The sequence below is a fragment of the Ochlerotatus camptorhynchus genome, unplaced genomic scaffold (assembly GCF_037179485.1).
Source record: "Ochlerotatus camptorhynchus isolate MF236.1 unplaced genomic scaffold, CSIRO-AGI_Acam_v1.1 ptg000434l, whole genome shotgun sequence".
In the NCBI taxonomy this organism is placed as follows: domain Eukaryota; kingdom Metazoa; phylum Arthropoda; class Insecta; order Diptera; family Culicidae; genus Ochlerotatus; species Ochlerotatus camptorhynchus.
In genome coordinates, this window is record NW_027040920.1 from 9,166,905 (window position 1) to 9,192,653 (window position 25,749).

The 25,749-nt window shown below is 37.5% G+C and overlaps 1 protein-coding gene across 4 annotated transcripts in view; it reads right to left on the bottom strand.

Annotated features, from left to right (window-relative positions):
• The window catches only part of fus (fusilli), a 306,247-nt gene that overhangs the window by 84,605 nt on the left and 195,893 nt on the right, over positions 1–25,749 (bottom strand). For all 4 annotated transcript variants that reach the window (XM_065234594.1, XM_065234595.1, XM_065234593.1 and 1 more), the window contains exon 5: positions 10,721–10,810. In XM_065234594.1, the coding sequence (XP_065090666.1) occupies positions 10,721–10,810 (90 nt within the window). The remainder of the gene's footprint in view (positions 1–10,720; positions 10,811–25,749) is intronic.

The following is a 25,749-nucleotide window of genomic DNA, read 5'->3' on the forward strand; positions in this document are numbered from 1 at the left end:
ACCAAAGGAGTTAGGTAGACATTGGTTCGGATTTCTCTTACTACGTAATGCAAGTGTGCATGTATAATTGATTCCGATTTTTCTGAAATGATTTGAATTTTTCTGAAGTGGTTCAGTGCTTGCGAAAGTGATTTTAATATTTTATGAAATGAATCAGTACTTTCCAGAGCAGTTCCAAACTTTACTGAAGTCATTCAGTACCCGAGCAAAGGATTATACCAGATTAATAACAAGTTCTGATACCCGGTTATCAAGATTTGATAACTGAATGTGTTATCATTGTGGTTGAGCAAGCAGCCAACATAACACAAATTATAACAAAAAATTACTCCGTGGATATAAAAAAAATAACTGATTTAGTTATCATTGAAAACATCTTGATAACAATCCGTCGAAAGAAGGAGAAAGAAGATTTACCAATATCCCTTTTCCTCAACCCCCTTCCAAACCTCAAAATAAATGTATTTATTAATCTCGAGTAAACCGCGAGTATTCGGCCCCCATTCTACTAGCTTTAGTTGTAAAAACTACAAGGGACAGCCCTATGGGGTTGTACGCAATGGCGACGTAGGACTACGTGGTCTTATATAATAAATCTTATTTGTTAACTGCAGCAGGAGCTTGTGTTTTGTGTAGGAATATGAATTTGAGCAGGGTTCTCTCTGTTTATACTCTTTAGTATGACGCGCTTGACATAGATGGCCCACAGCGACCCACGAAGAGCTACTGATTCCGATCAATAGCGGTGCTGCTGCTCCCTCCTTCTATGGATGCTCATGTTGGCTGCAGCTCGCTGCTAGCAGGCAGCCTTTCGTTGTGTACTGGAGAACAATGTTCAACGCCATGCACTGCTGCTGCTGATGTCGACGACCGGACATCACCACACACGATAGTTGGAACTGAATCCGATCAGCGGTTGGGGTCAGCCTTGATCGCTAGCTGCTTGAGGGGAGCCTTTCGTTGTGTAACGGAGAACACCACCACTCACCACGCGGTGATTGAAAAAACACCGTTTGATGAGACCGGATGAGATTCAACTTTGAAATCTGTGTTAGGGAAATCGCTTTTCGCTGACAATCGGTGATAATTTTAATTATCATAGCAACAGTTGCACATGTATTATGTATTATAATTTCTAAGGATCTCATTCCAAGCGAGTTGGGGAAAACCCCTATGAGAAAAACATCACGTGCAATCTGTTGTCAAGGTAGTTCTGAGGAATTTCAGAATTCATATGAAACCTGAGATGAGTAGAATTGCAGAGGAAAATTCTGAGTTTGTGGAAGAAAACGAATCCAGAGCATAAGTCCTTGGGAATTTTTGGAGGATATTTAGGAGGTGAGGGGGATGCTAAAAGGAGGATTATAACCAAATCTGAGAATTGCTCCAGAAGATTTTCGAAGGAATTTGGAAAAGAATTACAGGATAGTTTGCCAAAGAACTTATGAGGAGAAATCTTGGGAATTTGTGAGGAGAAATGGAAATAAATTCATTGGAGACTTTCAATGTGAGTAGAATTACAAGGGAAGCGATGAGATTCAAAAGGGAATCCGAAATGAATTCAATGAATACTCGGAGAATCTTTCCAAACGATTTCTAATTGTGGAGAATTTCAAGGTAATTCCGAGGAAAATTCAAAGAAAATTGATGCAGATGGTTAAAACGAAATTTTGACGAATATTTCAATGGAATAGCGAGAAGTACTCAAAGTTTATTCTGGTGATATTTTTTAGAGAATTCATAGAAGCGTTCCAAGTGAATTTATGGAAAAATTCCATGAGAACATCAACATCTCTAAAGTTTTTGCAGTTCTCACGAAGCTTGTTCTACGGCCCTGAATTTATTTCAACTGTCCTAAAAAAATGTAAGATTCCGTGAATCTCTGCACTTACGTGAAGGCCTCAGTAATTTTCTTAACACCTCTGAAGTTCTCTCAAAATCTTAGAACTTCTTCAAATTTCCCGTTAATTGTTAGAAACTAATCGAACTGAACTACCCCTGAAATTCCCCCTATTTTACTGACATTTTCGGATCTTCCCTTAAATTCCATAGACTTATATCTAGTTCTGGAAATGTTTCTGACAGTCTCTGCACTTCTGTAAAATTTTCGAAGTTCTTTTGTAGTTTGAGAAACTATCCTGATGCTCACAAAACTTCTCATCAATTTTTTAAACTGCCCTGAGCTTTTTCGGACTTCCTAAAGTTTCCTTAATTTTTCTAACGATCATGGATCTGTTCGTCAATTCGATGAAGTTCTCCAAACTTCTTTAAAATTTATGTAATGTCTCTTATGTTAACGGAACTACTCTGATGATCTCTGTTCTTTCCTGAACTTCTCGAAACTTCTCTGAAGTTTTTGCAGTTCTCACGAAGCTTGTTCTACGGCCCTGAATTTATTTCAACTGTCCTAAAAAAATGTAAGATTCCGTGAATCTCTGCACTTACGTGAAGGCCTCAGTAATTTTCTTAACACCTCTGAAGTTCTCTCAAAATCTTAGAACTTCTTCAAATTTCCCGTTAATTGTTAGAAACTAATCGAACTGAACTACCCCTGAAATTCCCCCTATTTTACTGACATTTTCGGATCTTCCCTTAAATTCCATAGACTTATATCTAGTTCTGGAAATGTTTCTGACAGTCTCTGCACTTCTGTAAAATTTTCGAAGTTCTTTTGTAGTTTGAGAAACTATCCTGATGCTCACAAAACTTCTCATCAATTTTTTAAACTGCCCTGAGCTTTTTCGGACTTCCTAAAGTTTCCTTAATTTTTCTAACGATCATGGATCTGTTCGTCAATTCGATGAAGTTCTCCAAACTTCTTTAAAATTTATGTAATGTCTCTTATGTTAACGGAACTACTCTGATGTTCTCTGTTCTTTCCTGAACTTCTCGAAACTTCTCTGAAGTTTTTGTACTTCTCACGAAGCTTGTTCTACGACTGAAGTTATTTCAACTGTCCTAAAAATGTTTAAGCTTCCGTGAAATTCGGAGCTTACGTGAAGGTCTCAATAATTTTCTAAACACCTCTGAAGTTCTCTGAAAATCTTAGAACTTCTTAAAATTTTCCATTAATTGTTAGAAACTATTCGAACTGAACCAACTGAAATTACCCCTATTTTTGAAGCACACTAAACTTCATTCAAATGCTTTTAAAATTTTGCTGATTTGCTGACATTCTAGGATCTTCCCTTAAATTCCATAGACTTCTATGAAGTTTTGGAAATGTTTCTGAAGATTTCTACACTTCTGTGAAATTTTCGAAGTTCTTTTGTAGTTTCAGAAACTAGCCTGATGCTCACAAAATATCTCATCAAGGAGTCGAGTATTAGTACAAGACACTGAAGAAGTCTGCACATTGTAGACGAAATACGCGTATCTGCCAAGGATAAGCAAATAAGGTAGTGGAATTAAATGGAAATTACTAATCCTTCTCTCTCGCATTATACAGGTATTCCACTAAGACGCCCACATTCATCAGGATCTCATAAATTTTTTTAACTGCCCTAAGCTTTTTGCACTTTTTAAAGTTTCCTCAATTTTTCTTATGATCATGGATCTGTTCGTCAATTCGATGGAATTCTCGAAACTTCTTTAAAATTTATGTAATGTATCTTATGTTAACGGAACTACTCTGATGTTCTCTGTTCTTTCCTGAAATTCTCGAAACTTGTCTGAAGTTTTTACAGTTCTCATGAAGCTTGCTCTACGGCCCTGCAAAGTTCTCTGTAAATCTTAAAATTTCTTCAAATTTTCCGTTGATTGTTAGCAAATAATTCGAACTGAACTACCTCTGAATTTCCCCCTATTTTTGAAGCATACTAAACTTCTTTGAAATGCTTTGGCATGTTGCTGATTACTGACATTTTCGGATCTTCCCTTAAATTCCATAGACTTCTATGAAGTTCTGGAAATGTTTCTGAAGATCTCTGCACTTATGTGAGATTTTCGAAGTTGTTTTGTAGTTTGAGAAACTATCCTGATGCTCACAAAACTTCTCATCAATTTTTTAAACTGTTCTTAACTTTTTCGCACTTTCTAAAGTTTTCTCAATTTTTCTAACGATCATGGATCTTTTCGTCAATTCGATGAATTTCCCGAAACTTCTTTAAAATCTATCAAATGTCTCTTATGTTAACGGAACTACTCTGATGTTCTCTGTCCTTTGCTGAACTTCTCGAAATTTCTCTGAAGTTTTTTGCAGTTCTCACGTAGCTTGTTCTACGGCCCTGAATTAAATTCATTTGTCCTAAAAAAATTAAGCTTCTGTGAACTTCTGCACTTACGTGAAGACCTCAGTAATTTTCTTACCACCTCTGAAGTTCTCTGCAAATCTTAAAATTTCTTCAAATTTTCCGTGAATTGTTAGCAACTATTCGAACTGAACTACCTCTGAATTTCCCCCTATTTTTGAAGCATACTAAACTTCTTTGAAATGCTTTGACATTTTGCTGATTTGCTGACATTCTCAGATCTTTCCTTAAATTCCATAGACTTCTATCTAGTTCTGGAAATGTTTCTGAAGATCTCTGTACTTCTGTGAAGTTTTCGAAGTTTTTCTGAAATTTCTGAAACTTCTTCAAGCTCCAGCAATTTCTTGGAATCAAAACCGAAATAATTAATATTGCTCTATGGTTTCACTGGGAGAGCCTTCCTCAGCTCAGTCGGTAAAGGCACAGCTACAAAGAACATGCTGGAGGTGGCTGGGTTTGATTCCGAGTCCGGTCTAGACATTCCTGATGTTATTAAAGCTACTCCTGAATTTTCTTAAAGTTCTCCAGTTTGTCCTGAATTTCTCAGATTTTTTTTATAAGAAACCACCGCTCACGGAACTTACCCTTAAACCAATAATTTTCCCTTAAATTTTTTTGGACATCCCTGCAGGAACGAATATCTCGATACCTTAAATTGGTATGGATGAGCCTGACATAAGAGGTAAAATACAAAAAAATTATACCACAAAAATGTTCCCACAATACCATTCCAATACCAAATTATGATAATGCAATACCAAAACAATACCACCCAGGTATTCTTTTGGTATTCAAATATCAATTTTTGGTAATCACAAAGTATTTTTCATGTAATTTTTTGGTATTATTCTTTGGTATTTTACCTCTTATGTCATGCTGGTCAATACCAAATTTTGGTGTCAGATCAGAATTAGGTATTCATTAGTTATTTTCTCCTGCTCGGGTGAAGCTTCGATGCATATCTGAAGTTTTGTAAATTTGTTCCGGCAAATTTTCTGATACATATTCATAATTCCCTCACGCTTCTGAAGCAAAAGCAGCAATCGTAGAAGTCTCGGAATATACCATAATTCCACGGAACTCCTTGTAAGTCGCTGCATATTTTCTAAAGTTAATGGGATTGTTCTGATGTTATCTGATCATCCTCAAAGTACTCGGAACTTCGCTGAATTTGATGAAACTATCTTGCAAGTTCAGAAATTTTTCAAATATATGGATATTTGTTGATATCCTCTAATTAACTTTGCGAAATTTTCGCAATTGTTTTAAGTTCTTGAAATTTCCATCACATAACACCCTTAAAATACTCTCACATTTTTCGGATGTTCTTGTATTTTTTATTGCGCTCCAGAAATTCTCTCGGAGCTTTACTGAAGTTTTAGGAAATTCCCTGAGTTTCTCGAAACTTCTTTAAGGTTTCTGCAATTTCCTTGAAATTATATGATTCTCTGATCTGTCTTGATGTTCTCGGAGCTTCCCTGAAGCTCTCAATTATATTGAAGGTCTCGGTTCTGCCCTGAAATACATGGAATTCTCGTAAACACCTTTAATCTTCACTGAAATTCTCTACACTTCTGTGAAGTTCCTGAAAGATTTCTCATAAAGTTATAATTTCTCTGAAGGTCTCTGTAAATCTCTGAAATTCTCGGAACAACTTAAGGGTTCTCGATTTTTTTTAATGATTGATGATTATGATGAACCCACTGCTTACCCCTTCCTTCAGCACATTATGGAACTATTCTAAAATTTTCTTAACTCATGCTTATTGATCTTGCTTCAAAAGTCTGGACAAAAGTTACGGGAACTGCCCTTAAGATCTCTGAAATTCCCCGAAAATCACTAGATCTAACTTTTCTGAGATTCTTAGAACTACTTAAAAGTTTCCACAATTTTCCTCAAGTTTTTTTATAATTCAGAAGTTCTCTTGACCAGTCTTAAGCGGTCATGGTAGTCGACACATTTTTTGTGATAGTCGACTGCCTCCGACACTTGCAAAACAAGCTATCATAGTACAGTACCAAAATAAAATGTCATATGACAGGCTCTGTCATACGACACTATCGCCGAAGACCGTCACGAATGTATGTATTTCAGTCTTTCTCGTAATAAGAACTGCTGATGTTGCGCTTGTGTTAATTCTGAAAATAGCAAGCAATGATGTCCTAGTAATAACATTTCTGATCAGAAATGGTTTAATTTACACCACATTTAGAAATTGGAACGAAATCACACGCACACGTCACATGGTAGTTATTTGAAAATTTTCTTTTTTCACGAATGTTGTTCTACCGCTTGTGTTGTGTGAAAGAGATGACGGTAGAGCATGAGTGTACGAATACAAACAGACTGTCACGCACGACAACGCAGCGAGTGTAGTAAAAAATGTCATCCATTTCAACCCCTGCTCTTGACAGTGGTGAAGTTCCCTTCATGAAACCTCGTGAAATCCTGGGAATATTGAATAATGGTTTCTAAGAGGCTTGCACAAGTCCAGAGATCCATGGATGAAATTGTCATTTTCGAGCGCTAAATTGATAACGCTTTGATAATGTCATGTTAGGGGCACGAGGTCTTCGGAGAAGTTTATTGCTTAGGTCGAAGTTTTAATATCGATGATTAATCCCCCTATAAGTACATCTAGAATACTAAGTTAAGAGCCGTTAAAACGCTCTCTACGGAAGCGAAAACAGCCTAAGAGAAGAAGAATAAGAAGAATTTTATCTAGTTGAAGATGCTAATTTCAAATAACAGACTAAAGTGATAATTTTTATACGTTAGATGAGGAGGAGATGAAAGTATAGAATAATAGTTCCGTTTAGAGTACTGCAGTGTGAAAATCGCATATAGAGAGTACCCAAGTAACATTGCAAGTTTTATGGAGGTTTTAAAGTAAGCTACAAGTCTAAATCATGGTCTGCAGAACCCTTATAAAACCGAAATTGTTACTTGGGTAGACAGCGAGCTAGACAACTTTTTTAGGAAGGTAGGGAGGCCTTCCTTCAAATAACAACTGAAGTGCGGTAAAAATCGGTAAAACTGTTTCAAACACACCGCTGGTACTTGAGCGGTCGGTGTTCATCTCTTTTTGCCAGTGGTGGCAGGGGGGGACACCCCTCACTATCCCTCTCCAAAGGGGGAGTTTGGTAAAGAGAGATGATAAAACCGATTTGTACCTTCCTAAAAAAGTTGTCTAGCTCGCTGTCTACCCAAGTAACAATTTCGGTTTTATAAGGGTTCTGCAGACCATGATTTAGACTTGTAGCATACTTTAAAACCTCCATAAAACTTGAAATGTCACTTGGGTACTCTCTATATGCAATTTTCACACTGCCGTACTCTAAACGGAACTATCAATTCTATACTTTCATCTCCTCCTCATCTATCGTATAAAAATTACCTCTTTAGTCTGTAATTTGAAATTAGCATCTTCAAGTATGTAAATCGTTGACTTCACGCAGAAGTAATACTAAACATATAGTCAAAGAATTTTATCGTTATCGGAGCATAATTACTAGAAAGTTTAATTGTCTGTGGATGGATGTCGGCATTTGAACCAAAAACAAGGCTACTGAGTGCCAAAGTTATAGCGGCTTAACTCGTTTACTGAAACTGACTGGGATTTCCACGGATTATTTACAAAGACATACGAGAAACACGAATAAGGACTTCCAGAATAAAAAAAATTCCGTCGCTTCCAGACAAGGACTTAATTGAAAAGTTGTGATGATTTCACAGGCATGCTCTGAAGAATAATCCAACACATTTAAAGGATTTGATAAGCAAGCTTAGAGGACTTCGGGAGCAAACTTCAAGTTAAAGTCCGTGGGATTTACCAGATTAAGTTCTTTGAATTATTATGCAACTTTCAGAGCACATCATAAATCAGAGAAATCATGTCCAGAAAACTTATAAAGTATATTCAGATAGCTTCCAGCGTAATGCAGAAGGACCAGAAGATGCTTTTGGAATATCCTGTGCAAGTACAAATACCTACAACATTCCCAGAAAATGTCTGGGTTTGTATTTTCTGGAATCCGGCTGCCAGCGATTTAAAGATCTAGCAAGTGAGTGAGTGAGTGAGTGAGTGATAATGGTAAAACCACTCTGATTATGACTCTGTGAAAGCGAACTAGACATTTTGTTTGTATTTAACTCATAGTTTGCAAACTCTTATTGCTACATATACAAGTGCAAAATATCATTATAACATTTAATGATGTCATAATTCCGTAAAACATTCTTTATGGCTAAATAATTCGAAGCAACCTTAAATCTGTAATCTGCAATGACATCATGCTTATTATGGTTTAATTCTATTGAACTTTTCACAGTTCAAACAATCTAACAGTCGAATTATATAAACTCTAGACAAACATGTGAAAAGGGTCAATGAGTCACATGTAAACCATGACTTTAAACGTCGATGTTTTCACGAATGACAACTCATCCACGCAAACTAACTACACCATACACACTTAAAGGGTGATACGGTCAAAATTTGGTCAATATCAACTTGACGTATTTCTTTCAATTTTGCATTTAAAAAACCTGAACACCCCTCATTTTGAAGGTGTGTGTGTGTAGAATGTTGCTCCTATTTTGATTTTGGAATTCACTCTTCAGTTGTCAAAATGCCGTCCAAGCAAGAAGAGCAGCGTATCAAAATTTTGCTCGCGCATCGCGAAAATCCGAGCTACTCGCACGCAAAGTTGGCAAAATCGCTAAAAGTTGCCAAATCAACCGTTACAAATGTAATTAAAGTGTTTGGGGAACGTTTGTCGACAGCCAGGAAGTCTGGATTGGGGGGAAATCGAAAACCGGAAGCCGCTGAGACGACAAAGAGAGTTGCCGGTAGTTTCAAGCGAAACCCTAACCTCTCTCTCCGAGATGCCGCAAATAAGCTGGGTGTATCGTCTACAACCGTGCATCGAGCCAAAAAACGAGCCGGACTATCGACTTACAAGAAGGTAGTGACTCCAAATCGCGATGATAAACAAAATACGACGGCCAAAGCGCGATCCCGGAGGCTGTACACGACGATGCTGACGAAGTTTGACTGCGTGGTAATGGACGACGAAACCTACGTCAAAGCCGACTACAAGCAGCTTCCGGGACAGGAGTTTTATACGGCAAAAGGAAGGGGAAAGGTAGCAGATGTTTTCAAGCACATGAAACTGTCAAAGTTCGCAAAGAAATATCTGGTTTGGCAAGCCATCTGTACCTGTGGCTTGAAAAGCAGCATTTTCATAGCTTCCGGGACTGTCAACCAAGAAATTTACGTGAAAGAGTGTTTGAATAAACGTCTGCTGCCTTTCCTGAAGAAACACGGTTGTTCCGTACTGTTTTGGCCGGATTTGGCATCTTGCCATTACGGTAAAAAGGTCATGGAGTGGTACGCCGCCAACAACGTGCAGGTGGTTCCCAAGGACAAGAACCCTCCCAACACGCCAGAGCTCCGCCCAATTGAGAAATACTGGGCTATTGTCAAGCGGAACCTAAAGAAGACCAAAAAAACTGCTAAGGGCGAGCAGCAGTTCAAGGCAAACTGGCTTTCTGCGGCGAAGTAGGTGGACAAGGTGGCTGTACAAAATCTGATGGCAGGGGTCAAGCGTAAGGCCCGGCAATTCGGATTTGGAAAAGCGGAAGCCTAACTGAATATTTTTCCTGAATTTTATACTAATTGAACTTGAAAAAGAAATTTAATTTGATTTTTTAAATAAACGATTTCACCGATTTACACGCGTTTTCCCTTGACCAAATTTTGACCGTATCACCCTTTAGAAATAACTAATTTTACACGTGACGGAATCTATCTTTGACATAAAAGATGAGACGTAAACAAACATGTCATGTAATATTAAGTGCTCCGACACTGAAAAGTTCGAAAGTACGTTTGATTGAGCTGAATTTTGCGTCTATTATGACTCAATTTTATGTCAAAATTGACGCTCGTATACGTCAGTCTCAGAACCTAAATTTACATCATTTTTTCTAAGTGTGTATGATAGATTGAACTTCCTCTACCAGTCGCTGAAGTTGGTTTGCCTAGATGAGTCTTCATTCACGAGACACCGACGTTTAAAGTCCTTGTTCGGCTAGAATTGCCCTTTATTCGTGCACAGAAGTAATTTGGTATGAGCTGTTTTATAAAATGGAAATAAATGTGGTTTTGAGTCTCAATTGGTTCTTGAACTTATAGTGAAAGTGACCTATCGTGTAAATAAAACTTCGAAAATAGTTGTCACTTCAGACTGCAAAACGCTCTCGTCGATGTTTTGCCGTTTGTAATTTCGCACAAAACGACGAGAGCTTTTCGCAATCTGAAGTGATGTCTCAGAGAAAACCATTTTAGAAATTTTCATTAACTCACTAGGTCACTTTCACCTTAACAGTTGAGGGTAGTCAAATTATCTAGATTTTTTTATTGGTTGGAAATTCTCACAACAGCTGACTGTAAAACGTTAGCTTACCTAATGATATCATGTGTTGGATGATTGTGACCATATCACGAGCTTCCTTCACGTAGAACTCGTTGTCCTGGTAGGTTGGAAGGTCAAGATCTGGAAAAGAGAATGGCAATATTAGGTCTACTGGGAACATAAACATTAATTAGATGAGCTTAATCACTGTAATCCATCTATTGCAGCTTTACGACGTTCTATAAGGATTCAATTATATGCGATCCACCACCAATACCAATCAATCTGGCCCTGAGAACCGTCAAGTTAAGAGTGATTCATTGCATTTGGATGTCACGGTTAACACTTGTTCATTGTAGTATCGATTTCCCATTCGATTCCGACTAGATGTAGGTTTCACATTGGCTTTATTATTGCACTCATGTCCATTGAAACTGACGCAAAATCACACAACTCCCTCCAATGAAAGACTTAGTAAAGGTATGATCTAACAGCTAATATCCGCGACTAATGGATTTGTACGGCGATTCACTCTAAAGCAAACACTAGAAAGTTGCCTTTGCACAGCGGCAGCTCCGAATTTGACTAAATGAATCTAAATCCATCTCAGCTTTGCACATTTTCTCCCATTAAACCGAAACGAGCACAACAACAACAACATCAACAATATACAAACAATTAATTTGATTTTGTCATCACAACTCAATCAACGCACCACTAATCGAATTGCTGCTGCCGCGAAATGATTCTCTCAAATGACGCTTTACACTGACTTTGACACTAACGACAGCCGACGGCGCAAACGAATGGAAACCGAATGAAAGGGGGACAAACAACAAGTGCTGGTCCAGCAAGATCTGTTGGTTCAGCAGTGCGTCGTTGGGATCAATCGGGTGCTTGTTGTTATTGTGTTCTATATGCGGGAGTAGGGTTTGAATTACTTCCTATAGACTGGGGACTAGCCGAGTGGAATTCCTAAGGAATTGAATGAATTTCCTGATCATTTTTGCAATCCATTTTTGTCCGATTTGCAAGCGGATTTTGCTGTGCGTAATGTAACAGGGTGTCTACCAGTATGAGATTTCAGGAGCAACTGAAATTCGTGCTAGTGAACTAGCATAAGTGTAAACATCCCAGAAGCGACTTCGAACGAGTCATTCCGACTCAAAGTTATGTTAGTCCCTGTAGCCATCCCGAACTCTCATTCACAAGATCTTACAATGGCCTACTCACCCTAATAAAAATTGTATGGTTAATTTGCTTAACGACGTGTTCTGGGTATCATCCAAACCATTTGTGGAATAGTTCAATGATTTGGGTTATCGTTCGTTTATGGTTATTTTTTATTAGGGCAGGGCTACCGGCTAAGCATAACTTCCTCCAATTTCATCCGGCTCCAATGCTTTCCCAACCGCTACAGAGCAACAAGTGTGCGCGCTTGCTTCATAATAACAAAACCCCGCTCACCGCTACTTGTGACTGCGATGACAACATTAAATGCGATCATCCACATAGAGAGCGCCGGAGTGCAGGCAGTGATTTATGAATCACACCGCTCAAGTAGCACTCCAGCACGACCACAATCGCTTACCAGTTACCATACAAATGAGAGTGAAATTACCATATGTGTATGTGCATTTGAATAACATCTCTAACCCGACCTCTTATACCTCTGCAGCACCCACGCCACGCTTGCAGCGACGAACTTCAAAAAGGGCCCAACCGTGTGCTCGGATTAACGGCCTCCCTCTGGTGGCATTCACCACGAATATAGAGCACAACGTCAAACGCAGCAGCATCAAAGAGAGGGTGTCAACTTCTGTGTTTCTCGGTCTATTCACACTGGCTCAACGCGAGATAGTAGACAACCGGTTTCAGAGGAATCCATTGTGGCGTGGCAGGACTTGCAATCTTAAACTGCTGGCGGCGCACCGGTCGGTGGTCATGTTTTTCAGTTATTAGTGGCAGACATTTTGGCGACGACGACGACGACGACGATTTTAAGTGTTTAAATGTAGTGCTGCAGCAGCAGCAGACTAAACTGGGGATCGCTTCAGCAACACCCGGCCGGAGACGGCCAGCGGTGGGTGATTGAGCGATTCAATAACGGGTTGTCAAATAGGTTGGTTTATATCAATCAAATGTGACTAGAGGGGGAGCTTGCCATTTGACGTGAAATGGGTACCGTGTGTTTATTATATTTGACACGAATTATAATATGGTAATTATGTGCGAGTGTGGCTTAAGAGTTTTATTGGGATTTATGACAATGTGCTTGAAGTATGGATAATATAGGTGTCAGCTACTTGCTGCATGCTTGACATGAGTAGATGTCCATGCGAGGCGCTCCAAGTGCAGTAGAAAGCTGCGAAGCGATAAGCAAACCACCGATAGAGCGCCATTCAGCTCAGTTGTGGCTACTAGCTGAACTACTGGCAATGCATCTCCACTTAACACGTACTAATTACTCAGAAGCGTAGCAAGTCAATCTTACGAATTCTTTCGATCATTTAATTCAAACAATTCAAAGCAGATCTTTTTTAGATCGATGCACACTGGGCCAGAAATGCAATCTAGCGGAGCAAATTTAGTAACTGCGAAACGAAGCATTTCTGCGACTTGCTGTCTTCGGTAAAATTTCTCATCATAATAAGGACCATCAATTGACATAAACAAATGGTTCAAAACTCTTCCGCAAAGATGGCGCCACAATCTAACTTCTTTCTATGACATTTTTGAGACTTGATGTCTTGGGCAAAGTTGTTTGCCTTGACAAAATAAACAACTCGTTTCAAGACGTGAAATTCCCAGCCTACTGGTTCCGAGTTATACGGAGTTAAAGAAAAAATTTCGAAAATATGTTTTTTCTTTCTGTTTCGGTTTTTTTGCTGATAACCATATAATGTTATATTTTTCTCTTATGCAAATGCATTAAATAAATAACTTTTGTGACGAAACATACTGGAAAAAACAACCATTTTCGAACTTTAATATCTCCCAAAGCGCAAAAAATCGCAACCTGAAATTTTCAGCAAAAATTAAGGAATACTCGATAAACAAAATATTAAAATTTGAAAGAGGTTTATTTTGGTGTTTTTGAGATTTCATCATTTTAGTGGAGCATGTATTTTTTTCAATAACTTTTTTTAATGCATTGAAATTGCGTTTTGAAGACTTGACGACTTAGGCAAAGTTGTTTATCTTGATAAAATAAACAACTCTTTTGAAGAAGTCAAAACTCCACAGCCTACTGTTTTCGAGCCATTTTTGCGGAAGAGTTTTGAACTATTTGTTTATGCCAATAGATGGTCCTTATTATGATGAGAAACTTTACCGAAGACACCAAGTCGCGGAAATGCTTCGTTTCAGAGTTATTAATTTTGCTCCGCTAGATTGCATTTCTTACCCAGTGTGCAATGTGGATTACACTCACATTGAAACCATAAAAGTGCAGACACTTAACACTCCTCCTACCAGCCACAGAAAAATGTGGAACAGCAAGTATGAAAGTCAACCATTTATTGACGGGTCTTTTCAAAACTTATGGCAGGCCAAGCATGGCCAGAGTGCTTCGTAAAAATTCGGGAAAGGATTGTAGAATTGAGAATCTTGTACAAATCTGGGAAACGTCACTGAAGTTCAGAAAACTTTGTATAAGTTTCAGAAACTTCAAAAAAAATTATCTTCAGGGCACTTCGTTGAAGTTGTGTGTGCGTGTCATCCTCTACCCCTCATGCAACTGGGGGCGTTGGACAAATAGAACTGCGAATAATTTTATCAGCGATTTTACGACACGAAGTTGACAGATGTTATGTGTTAAACGCATACTTTTTTTTTCGGGCAGAATGAGCCTCATCAAGCCTGACTGATGGGTTTTTTTTAACGTATGACTACGTCTTTCTTTATTATAGTGGGGGTCACATTAAGAAATCAAAAATGAGACATGTAACGAAAATGGAGGGTGTTTTCAAACGCATATTTCTCCAAAGCATTAATGTGAAATATGTCATGCATTATGCCATTTGACGGCAAATTTGTCCAGCAATTTTGTAGCATATAGTAGATAGCGAAAAAAGTTAAACTACTAAGAAATTTGACTAAAATTGGAAGTAGGTGTCTTTCCTAACATAGTTGGTACCAAACGAAACAAGCCGAAGCCGCATTTCCTATCGAACTTCGAACGTGCTCATGTCGTTCATCACGAAGCAGCTCAATTGACACACAGACGGTATGCCGGACCGGTGGAAAGGATCCCCGCCAGCAGCTTGCTACCAACGCTGCCTGCAAGAGCACCCCGGCCAGAGAAAAGCTACACCGCCATGCTTCGGGTACAGTTGCTCATCGTGAGAACATCAAACTCGCTCACCAAATCCGTAGAGAAAGCGTCTTTTAATTTTTTGATCAAAATTTGTAATATTTTTTTATCAGTGTATATTTGAAAAGACAATCCAGTTTCCTAAAACTTTGTCTCAGACATTAGTTTCGATTAGATGAGCCGTTACCGTGCTTTGATTTATTGAAAAATATCACATGCGCCATTTTGAAAAAAAAAATAGGCTGTGCCAAAATGGTGAAATTCCAGCACCAACTTCTGATTCATTGCCTCTAGTGAACAAGTATGCGAAGTTTCATAAATTAATTGTCTTGTGCCTAGTAGGACGGAAATTAGATCAAAAACCCTACATATATCTAGAGGATTCAGGACATTGCGTTGTTGAAATAATAATCTGAGCAAAGCTAGTCGAATATCATGAATCATTCAATAACAAAGCTAAGATATTTCAATAAATATTTGGCCAACATTTCTCTAACAATGAAAATTTTGCCTGCTAAAAAATCGTTCTAAATTTGGGTTTCATTTGGAAAGTTTGCTCAGTTCAATTTCTTCGAAGTCAAGGGCAATTCGAAAAAGTTAAGAGAACATCATTTAATTTCAAAGAACTTTGTAGAGACTCGCAGAAATTCTGAAAAATAAAAAAAAACCTTGTAGAATGTCAAGGAACTTCATAGATTTTCAAGAAAGGTCGTAGAACTTTCGAAAAAATTAATTAACTGAACCGCGTAAAAGTTATGTGTAGACGAGGCTAGACCACACTTACTTCATAACGAAATTTGTTGAACTTCGTCAAGCATTGTTGAAAATTTGCGAACTTAAGAGAAATTAGGCAAATTTTGTAGAAAGGGAACTTCGATAAAGCTAATGGATTTTTCTTTAACTTCCCTTATTAGAACTTCAGAGAATTTTGTAGAACTAACTTTAGTTAGTTTTATAGTTGAGTACTGGCTGTGTATGTGTAGAATAGGCTAGACAAGCCTAACTTCATAACGTTATATAGAAGTTCAGAGAACTTGATGGTTGAACTTCCTTAAAACATTTTTGAAAATTTGCGAACTGAAGATAAATTAACTGATTTTTGACTGACTGATTTTGATTGACTGACTCCGATGAAGCTCATGGATTTTTCTTCAACTTCATTGGACTTCTTAAAACCTCAAGGATTTTGTTAAGGGAACATCGTAGAAATTAAATAAATTTAATATTAAGTCGGAGAACGTCGTAGAGCTTCGGAGAATTTTTAAGAAATTCAGGGTGCTTAGCAAAAATTCGGGAAAGGTTTGTAAAGTTGAGAATCTTGTACAAATTTAGTAAATGTCGTTGAAGTTCAGAAAACTTTGTTTAATTTTCAGAAACTTCATAAAACTTCTTTTACCTTCAGGGCACTTTGTTGAAGCTGTATGTGTGTGTCATCTTCTGCTCCTCACTCGGTTGCAACTTGTCAACACTTGTTCCAACAGCAGTATTATAAAATCTCAAGCAAGTGGCAAGGTGAGACTATTGCCAGTTGCACGACAAGATAAATCCAAAGTCCTTTTAGAGAAATCGAGAAAGTCAATGCACTTTTCATCTTGTTTTTCGACACTAAATCACACCACTTAAAATCCTCGGTGTTTCATACCATCCATATATTTTCCAAGGCGAATCAGTTCCGGAATATTCCCAACAAGAAATAACACCTTATCCACAACAAACACAACAGGGCACTTTAATAACTTCATTTTTCGGAATCGGTTCTCCTTGACTAAGACACATTTGAAAGCTTTTTGCCTGAATCATGAACACTTCCGGAGATCTTTAAGATTTGGGCGTAATTGCTTTTGGAAAAAAACACTCAAATAAAAGCTCAATTTCGTGAACAAAGTATACCAAATGATTGAGGAATCATTCATATGCCTGATTAGTTTGCAAGATTGAGCTTTTACTCGTAAGAAATCGGCGATTAACGTGTTTGTTTACAAAAGCAATTACGCCCTAATCTCGAAGTTCTCCGGACTTAAAACAAGCGCGTTTGAAAAGTTTATAAAATGATAAAAATTATCTCCGAAAAATACAGCTGCAAAAACAGAAAACTTCAACATTGCAGCGTGGCCTGCCACGATTTCAGGCCACTTCGTTGAAGTTGAATGGACCTAAAATAGATTAGTAAATTCCGTGGAAATTCAGGAAACTTTGTAGAACTTCAATGAACTTTGCAGAAAACCAACGAAAGTCTAAAAAGTTCAGGGAGTGAAGTGAACCTAAACGGAATTCTGAGAACTTTCTAGTAGCCAAGCAAACAATTCAAGGAACTTCGTAAAATTTTACAGAAATGTTGGCATTTTTTAAGTTTAAGGAACTTTCAGTCAAAGTTGTAAAAGCTCAGCGAACTTTGAGAAGTTCAGAGAATCTTGAACTTCAGGGTTTGATTTGAACTGGGAGTTTTTGGATTTTCGTTTCGCCCAGATGTTTAGGAAAATTCTTAGAGAAGGTTCAAGTTCTTTCCTGCAGTTTGGAGAAGGTCATGAATGTTCTGAGATATTGGTCAAATTGAGATAACTTGGAAAACATAATTATGGAACTTCGTGGGAAAAAAAGAGACAATTCGAAAATTTAGGTAAAATATAAGGTTTCCACAGCGATCCACTATACACAAGGTAAATCGCTGGGGCATATGGTCATAGCCACTAACCCTTTTTTGACATATGTCTCCGATACCAGCTAAGAATAAGAAGAAGAAGCAGAAGAAGAATACAATGTAATCTCAAAGAGAAATTATGTTTCAATCTGTCTCTTGAATTTTCCAAACGGTTTGACCGAACATTGGCGTACGAGCATGACCATGAGCATGATTGACCGCCCGATGATGCAACTCCGTTATTTCCAGATCAGCTGTAATTACACAGAGAACCAATAGACGATGCTTGGGACTAGCAATCATCCTCAATGTGTAAAAACTGGTGATCTCGAATTAGGCAATACCAGCGCCAGCCGCGCCTGAACGCAGGTCAAGAAAGGAATGGGTAGGAATGTGTTGACGTGACACTCGTTTTGATGGAAGCCGAGGAGTCCTCTGCACTTCCACGAGGAATCACAGGGATGTTGGGTAAGAGAATTGGGTTAGCAGCAGGGTTCGTTTTGGTAAACGATGTGCTGAATTGATGTCCTAACTAACGATTCAATATCGCTAAGGAGCGTGGGATTGAACCCACGGTCTTCTGCTCAGTAAGCAAAACCGGTCGCCACTAGGCCACCGAGCTCCTTACATCACAAAACAATTACAACAAACTTCCTGTTACTATTATGAAAACTTTTCTTGAGAAGGATTTTTTATAGGTTCCGATCAACACATCTTTCCTAAAACCCGGATATTATTTCTTTAACGTACTTGTTTAATCTATAATGTGTAGAAGCTTCAGAATGAATCCATAATATTCTGCTCAATAAGCAAAATCGGTCACCACCGAGCTCCTTCTATCACAAAAAACTTACTATAAAGCTCCCGTTCAACTTGCTGTTACTAGATTTCGGTCCCGGTGGCGACCTCACAGGCGACGACAACAACTGCTATTGAGAAGGATTTGATGTAGGGTTTGATATTATGTGTGACAAGATGCTATCAAATGTTCACGCAAAAGTTGAAGTAATTTAGAAAAACAAAGAAATATCTAAAAATTAAAAAAAAGTGTCCAGTTTTATGAGAAATAATGCTCTAAATTATCTTTCTAGAAAATCTCATTGAAAGTTATTCAGAAGTCTAGACTTTTTCCCAGTTCAAATTGAAAAAAAAAACAGAGTAATAATATTCTACAATTTTTATTCGAATGCCAATGAAAATATTGATTGTATGTGTGAAAAGATATTATTCTTTTATAAAATTTCAAATTCTCACCCAAAAGTTGTAGCAGTTTATAAAAACAATGAAATATTAAAAAAAAAATAAAAAAGGTTTCCAGTTTTATGAGAAACAAGGATTTTCAAATAAAATATGCACTACATAATTCTCTCAATTATCTTTCTTGAAAATCTCTTTGGAAATTCTTCAAAAGTCCCAAGATCCCCCTCGGTAGGTTAAGTTTGTCAGTTTTGACCCTAATGATCCTCTTATGGGCCCTAACTTAAATTTTACATTTTTAAACCTTACACAATATAGTGTAGAACATTATTTTTGCCATAAATCTACGCAATTAAAACTATGAAAAACTATTTCAAACCTGATTTAGGCACTAGTGTTAAAAACTGACACAATCTTCTCTCAATGGTAATGAAATTCTCCTGAAAATTGCCTTGAAAACACACTCCCTTGGAATACTTCCAGAAATGTCTTAAAGTCCTCTTCTGTTCGAACTCTTCTTTGAATTCCTTCGTAAATCTCCTCAAAATTTGATTCCCATGGAATTCATCTCAGAATTCCTTTGGAAATATTTTCTGAATCCTCATGACATTCACCTCCAATTTCCCATAACATATTCCTCTGAAACACATAAAAGATTTAAAACCGTCCTTGGAATTTTACCAAGAACTTTCTAGGAATTCACGTCACAATTGGGCCTAATGACCAATCCGATCAACACAGAATTTAAAACTGAATTTCTATTGTGACGTTCAAAGCTTTCGAGTCCTCTATAGATAATTCTGAAGCTAACTATAAAGGTAGTTTTTAAAACAGCCATAGGAGTATTGAGTGAAAATCCAAAACGTGATAACTTCAAAAAAATATAACTCAAAAACAAAAAAAAAAAACACATTCCTGATTTTTTGATATGTTGGAAAGGCAATTGGCCCTTGGCTCTAATGTTGACCTATGGATCTAAGGTTGGGTCCATCGCTAAAAATCTACTTTTTATCAATTTTATCTAAATGAACGCGTCATTGGCACGGTACTAATGGATATTTTTGGTCGCTAATGAAAATTTAGTCGATTGCTGAATTTATGTATGGGCCTAAATTAGGGGCATTTAGGCCGACATTACATCCATTTCGACTAAATTTTCAATTTGCTACCGCTAATTGAAACATTTTACTGCAACTTAAAATGGAAGACGCTAAGTAGTGCAATAATTTGCATGTAACTTTCACGATATTCTAAAATTTTATTAATGTGCAAAATATAGCCCGATGGATTTGCTGAAGTTTCCGGAAATTCCCAGAGTTTCTCGAAACTTCTTTAAGGTTTCTACAATTTTCTTGAAATTATTTGAACTGCCCTCTGATTCTCTGATTTGTCTTGATATTCTCGAGGCTTCCCGGGCTCTCAATTCAATCGAAGATCTCGGTTCTGCTCGAAAATAAATGGAATTCCCGTTAACACCTTTAAATTTCCCTGAAATTCTTTGGCTTTCTGTGAAGTTCCTGAAATATTTCTGAAGTTTTCATAAATTCTCTGAAATTCTCGAAACATCTCAAAGGTTCTCGTTTTTTCAGCACATAATGGAAATATCCTAAATTTTTATAAATTTACGATTATAGATCTTTAGACTACTCCAAAATTCTGGACTAAAGTTACGGGAACTGCTTTTTAAGATCTGAGATTTCCCAAAGATCTCTAGATCTAGCTTTTCTGAGGTGCTTAGAACTTCTTAAAAATTTACACGATACCTCTCAAGTTTTCTATATTTCTACACTTCGCTTGACACCTGTGCAGTTGTCTGAAAATATAGGAACTTCATAAAAATACCTGGACATTTTCAAATGCTAAAAGAACCGCTTTGAGGTTCTTAAAGCTTCTAGTAAGTTCCCCATATTTTCAGCATGTTAACTTATTCCCGCAGTTTGTTTATGAAGCTCACTGAAATTCTCAGCATTTCCTTTCAATGAACAGAACTTCTCCAAAGTTCCTAGAATTGTTGTGAAGTTAATGGGACTGCAATTAAGATCTCTAATCTTTCATAAAATTAATTGAGAAATTGAAAAAAAATCTGGCTCTTTAAAATTATCAATATCTTGAACTTGTTCATGGAATACGAAACTTCAAGACATTGAATTTTTTATTAGATCTTGAACTTGCTAAAGAGTTAAACTTCAACATTCAATTAATTTGATGGTAAAACTGTTTCTTTAAAACAGATTACCATGTCTTAAAAACGTTTGGTTTTGATCTACAAAAAAAAAATCATATTTTTAACGTTCTAAATTCTTTCTTATGATAAGCCTGGAATCCATTGAAAAACTGGTTAAATCTGGGAAATTCAGATAATTTGATTTAGGAAAAAAAATAAGACACCCTGTAGATAGAGAAAGACGATTAAACGTCACAAATCTCTTTTGAAATGTTCGAAAATTAGAACAAAATGTAGACATCGATTGGACTATCAGATCCTACACAGTGCAAGAAGAATAATCAATCTTGAAACAAATTCACGCTAAAAAAGTGGAAAATAGTGACTGATTACAAGAAAAAGTGACTTAAGTAACTTGACCTTTTTTTTAGTGACTGGCTTGAAAAAAGTGACCAAGTCATTAAAAAGTGACTCGCTACCAGCCCTGGAGGATAATACCGTTTGGAGCTTACCACCATTATTATTTCGGTATCGGTATCGGCATCGGGATTAATACCAGACACGATTCGGTGAGCGTAGAAACCTAACCCAATTCCGTATCTCAATATCGCTCTATAGTCTCTATGTCGATGGCCCCTCCAATATCGAGATATGAAGAATTGACTGTAAAAAAAATTGATTAATGTTGCTATCATAAAGCCTAAGGACTAATGCTGCACAAAATGTCCAACGATTAAATTTGCAAATTGTCGCCCATTTCAACCAAATCGTTTTGAATGCTAAAAATTGATAATTGCTCAAGTCATTACAGCTACGAAGCAATCCAGTTTATTCCACCGGCAATGATAGGGTGATTTTTTTTTTTCAAATCAAACGCGTACTCACTTTTACGAAGCACCGCGTGGTGCCCGCCCATCGGTAGTAGAAGTGCTGTTAGCAATCCGTAGATCTGTTCACGAAAAATGTGGACACCCTCTTTTAACTTTATCAATACAATGTCAAATCAAGTAATGCTTGATGCAAGACTTGTTTAAAATGTGCTCTTATTATGAAAGTTGCAAGAGGGTGTCCACCGTTTTTCGTGTGCAAAAAACCATAGGTTAAACACACTGGGTACTAGTAGTCCCAGCAGTCGCTTATCACTAGCGTTCTTCCGATTCCCTGATAACAGCAGGTGGGATACCTAAGTGTATTATCAAACTCCGAAAGAGTGCAATTCTGCCCATTCATTATCGCATATTGTCATACACACTTCCTTTCACGCTCTGATGGCGACGATTATTTGCAGGACTGTTGCTCAAAGGTTAGGGCCATGAGTTGGCAGAAAGGAAAAAAACAAGAAACGGCAAAGCCCGGTTATCTCAATCCGTCCGTCCGTCTTTGCCAACGCCAACCTTGAATTAGGTAATCTTAACGAGACACCCTGATAATGTGCCAACTGCTGAAACACCTTCTAATGACTGTTTCATTTGAAGCATTTCCTCCCAAATCTTGAAAGCATTATTGATTATTTTGATTTCAGCATAAAAAAAAAAATTTCAGCCGGGTGATTGATAGCTCATTGTGGTACTACAAGGCATAATTGCGATGGACACAGTGGCGTCAATATCGGGGGGTCAAGTGCGGCCACCTACCATTGGCCTCGAGGGATTCTTCCTCATCGGTGGTGACCACACACGTGCGCATTTGGCCACGCATAAAATCCATCAAATCGCAGAGAGTGATACCTCATCGAGTCTCGTCGAAAATTCGAGTGTCATTTCAGCATTAGGAAACTGCCTGGCACTAATAGGCTCCTCCCGACGAGCAATGGGGGGTAATTGACTACGGTCGGTAAATTGTTTTCTCTTTTTTGTGGGCTTTTCCTTTGGGAGCAGCCATCCTGCTTGCGTCGCGTCTCGTCGTGATTTATGATCGGGCGGCTCGTGGCAGGCACCCATTAGCTCTGGCTGTCTAAGTGTAATTTTCGGTCGCAAGAAGAAAAAAAAAAACAGTCAAGCGAAGGTTTGTGTAAAGATTCTAATGACACATTCATAATTGACTGCAATTACTTTTGGTGCTGGAGATACCAGTCTTTCTGTTTTTGCTATATTAACAGGGTAATGTGCGCAGATTTACTATGACTTGCAGTGATAAAAACGGGAACCGTCCGACAGTGAGTTGAATGGTAGTGACGAAATGTTCTAAATCATGCTCTTGGACAAGGAACAATCTCGGTGCAAAAAAGTTAAAGCTTTTAGGGGATTTAAATGACTACTCTATTTATTATCACAGCAAGCGTCGGTTGTCCATTATAAGAGATAATAATTACATCATAAATTAGTGGTAAAGAGATCATCTTAGTTCAGACTTCCTTAAACTTGGAAGGCTTCAGGGTTGAAACCTTCTGAGCACCAATAATGTGGACTGGCTTGAATACTAAAATTTCAACGATTCTTTTAACAAATATTTTTCTCCGTTGGGAGGAAATGCAATACTTATATCAACAATCGTAAACTTCAAGTATGAAGTAACAAAATACTCCTATTTCCAAGAAACTTTGCATATGGGCAGTCATTCAAATTTTTGTATAAATTCGGCCATTTTGATTGGCGATCCCGGAGACTGAAAACTGACTGACCTGGTGCCAGCAACGGCAGAAGCTTTGGGATAAATACGAAGCAATAAAGAAGAAGAGAAATGAAGGACTCAATCCCCCTAAATGTACAACAACAACAACAAATCTTATGTCCTTCGGCTCCGTTTAATTCATAGAGACATTGAGCCTCTTAAATAAACAGCATAGAAAAAAAATTCTCGTTTAATCGAAGTGACGTATGAGACAAAGTTGTAGCAAATAAATAGAAAGCCTTATAAATCATTTGATTTATCACATAGTAAATCAAAAATCCCAAATATTGGGCGAAAAACCCAAACATAGCAACAAACGTATGTAGATATTAGTCATATTTTTAAGCTAATGTTAATTTCAAAGCGGTCGGCGATCATCTCTTTTTGCCAGTGGTGGCGACTATTTTTTGATGTTTTTTACCGTGTGTATTTAATTTATAGGCAAGCTATTTTCCTACATTTTTGTTTCGGATAAATTATCATTTCGAATAGATGAAAAGTTTTCGTGCTATGATTTATTGAAAAATATCGAACACACCATTTCAAAAAATGGGTGCGAGTCAAAATGGCCGAACTCCAGCACAAATTTGAATGATAGCCCCCATTGATCGTTCTGCAGCACAAGTAACATAAGGGAAATGACTTTAATGTTGGCCTATGGATCTAAGATTGGGCCCATCGCTAAAAATCAGCTATTTATCAATTTTATTTAGATGAACGTGTCATTGGGACGGTACTAATGGATATTTTTGGTCGCTATTGAAAATTTAGTCGATTGCTAAATTTATGTATGGGCCCAAATTAGGGGCTTTTGGGCCGACATTACATCCATTTTCCGTATTTATTAATCAATGAGCTCGTTATTACATTTTTAACAACACTTTCACGTTCTGTCATGACAAAAAAAAAATGGATGAGAATTTAGCGAAAATCTCTGTCACTCTATTTTTGTCTTATTATAGTGACAGAGCCTCCTCTGTAAATATCGTGTGTAATTTTTCATTGCCACTGATACTTTCCAGCTCTGGTTCAGAATAAGTTAATAATACGAAAAATATCAAACCAAAACGGCATACATTGCAAATTACTCAATTTACCAATACAATAAGATTAAGTAAAACTTAATTAAAGAGGTCAACCGCAAAGTCCGTGAATTCGTATTTTTCAAAGCATAGAGAGTGAACTCAACAATATCAGAGCTTCATGTGAGACTAAACTGCAAGAATTACATTTTTTCCATACTTAATTTTGTGAGACTACTTTCTGCTCGTTCCACCCTTTACTCTACGCCCAGGGTAGTTGAGATAATTTTCAAAAAAAATGTCTTGAACGGAACGGGAATCAAACCCGCACTCCGGTTATATCATGCGTTAACTGGCTACGTGAGGCTACTTTGATACTATAAAACCTATAAATCGAGATTTAAACTAACAACACACCCGGCCATTGCGGAATCCAGGGCAAAGTGGAAACTGATCGCCTCGCCTGGAACTTTTGATTATGACGGCTCTTTATGCTCTCGAAATCCGGGGATGACGATTTATTCTGTTGTGGGAGAGCTTGGTATTAATCCCATGATTTTCTGCTCAGTAAGCAAAAACGTCAGGATCATTGAGCATCTCAAAACCACAACACTCCATGACAAAATGTGATTAAGTTTTCGCTTGGTATGTAATGAATTCATATAGTTCCTGCGGTTGGTGGTTAATAATCTAATACCCCCTACCAGATACAGACAAATGCATAAAAATCCGAACTCCCACTACAGACAATCAACAAGTTCCTGACCAGCCTCGTCCTATCATTACTTATTGAATTTTCTTTCTCCTCTAAAATTCACTTGTTAGCAAAACTATGATCGAAGATCTGATTACTATTTGTATTGGTTGAAATAACAACTTCCACTATTGACTATAACTACAATTAAAAAAAATGTGGAGATTTATTCTACATATTTAAGGCCTAGTGGCTTTCCTGCGGACCCCCCGCATCCTATATTTCCCACGGGATCAGCCTGAAATTAATATTTCTCTCTATATTCTTACCTTTCTACATTCATCCGCAAAATTTATCTTGTCTTTATCCATCTTAAGCAACACTTTTCTGTGTTTTAAAATGCTTCATTCCGAGATTAGTTTCCTATCTAAAGTATATTT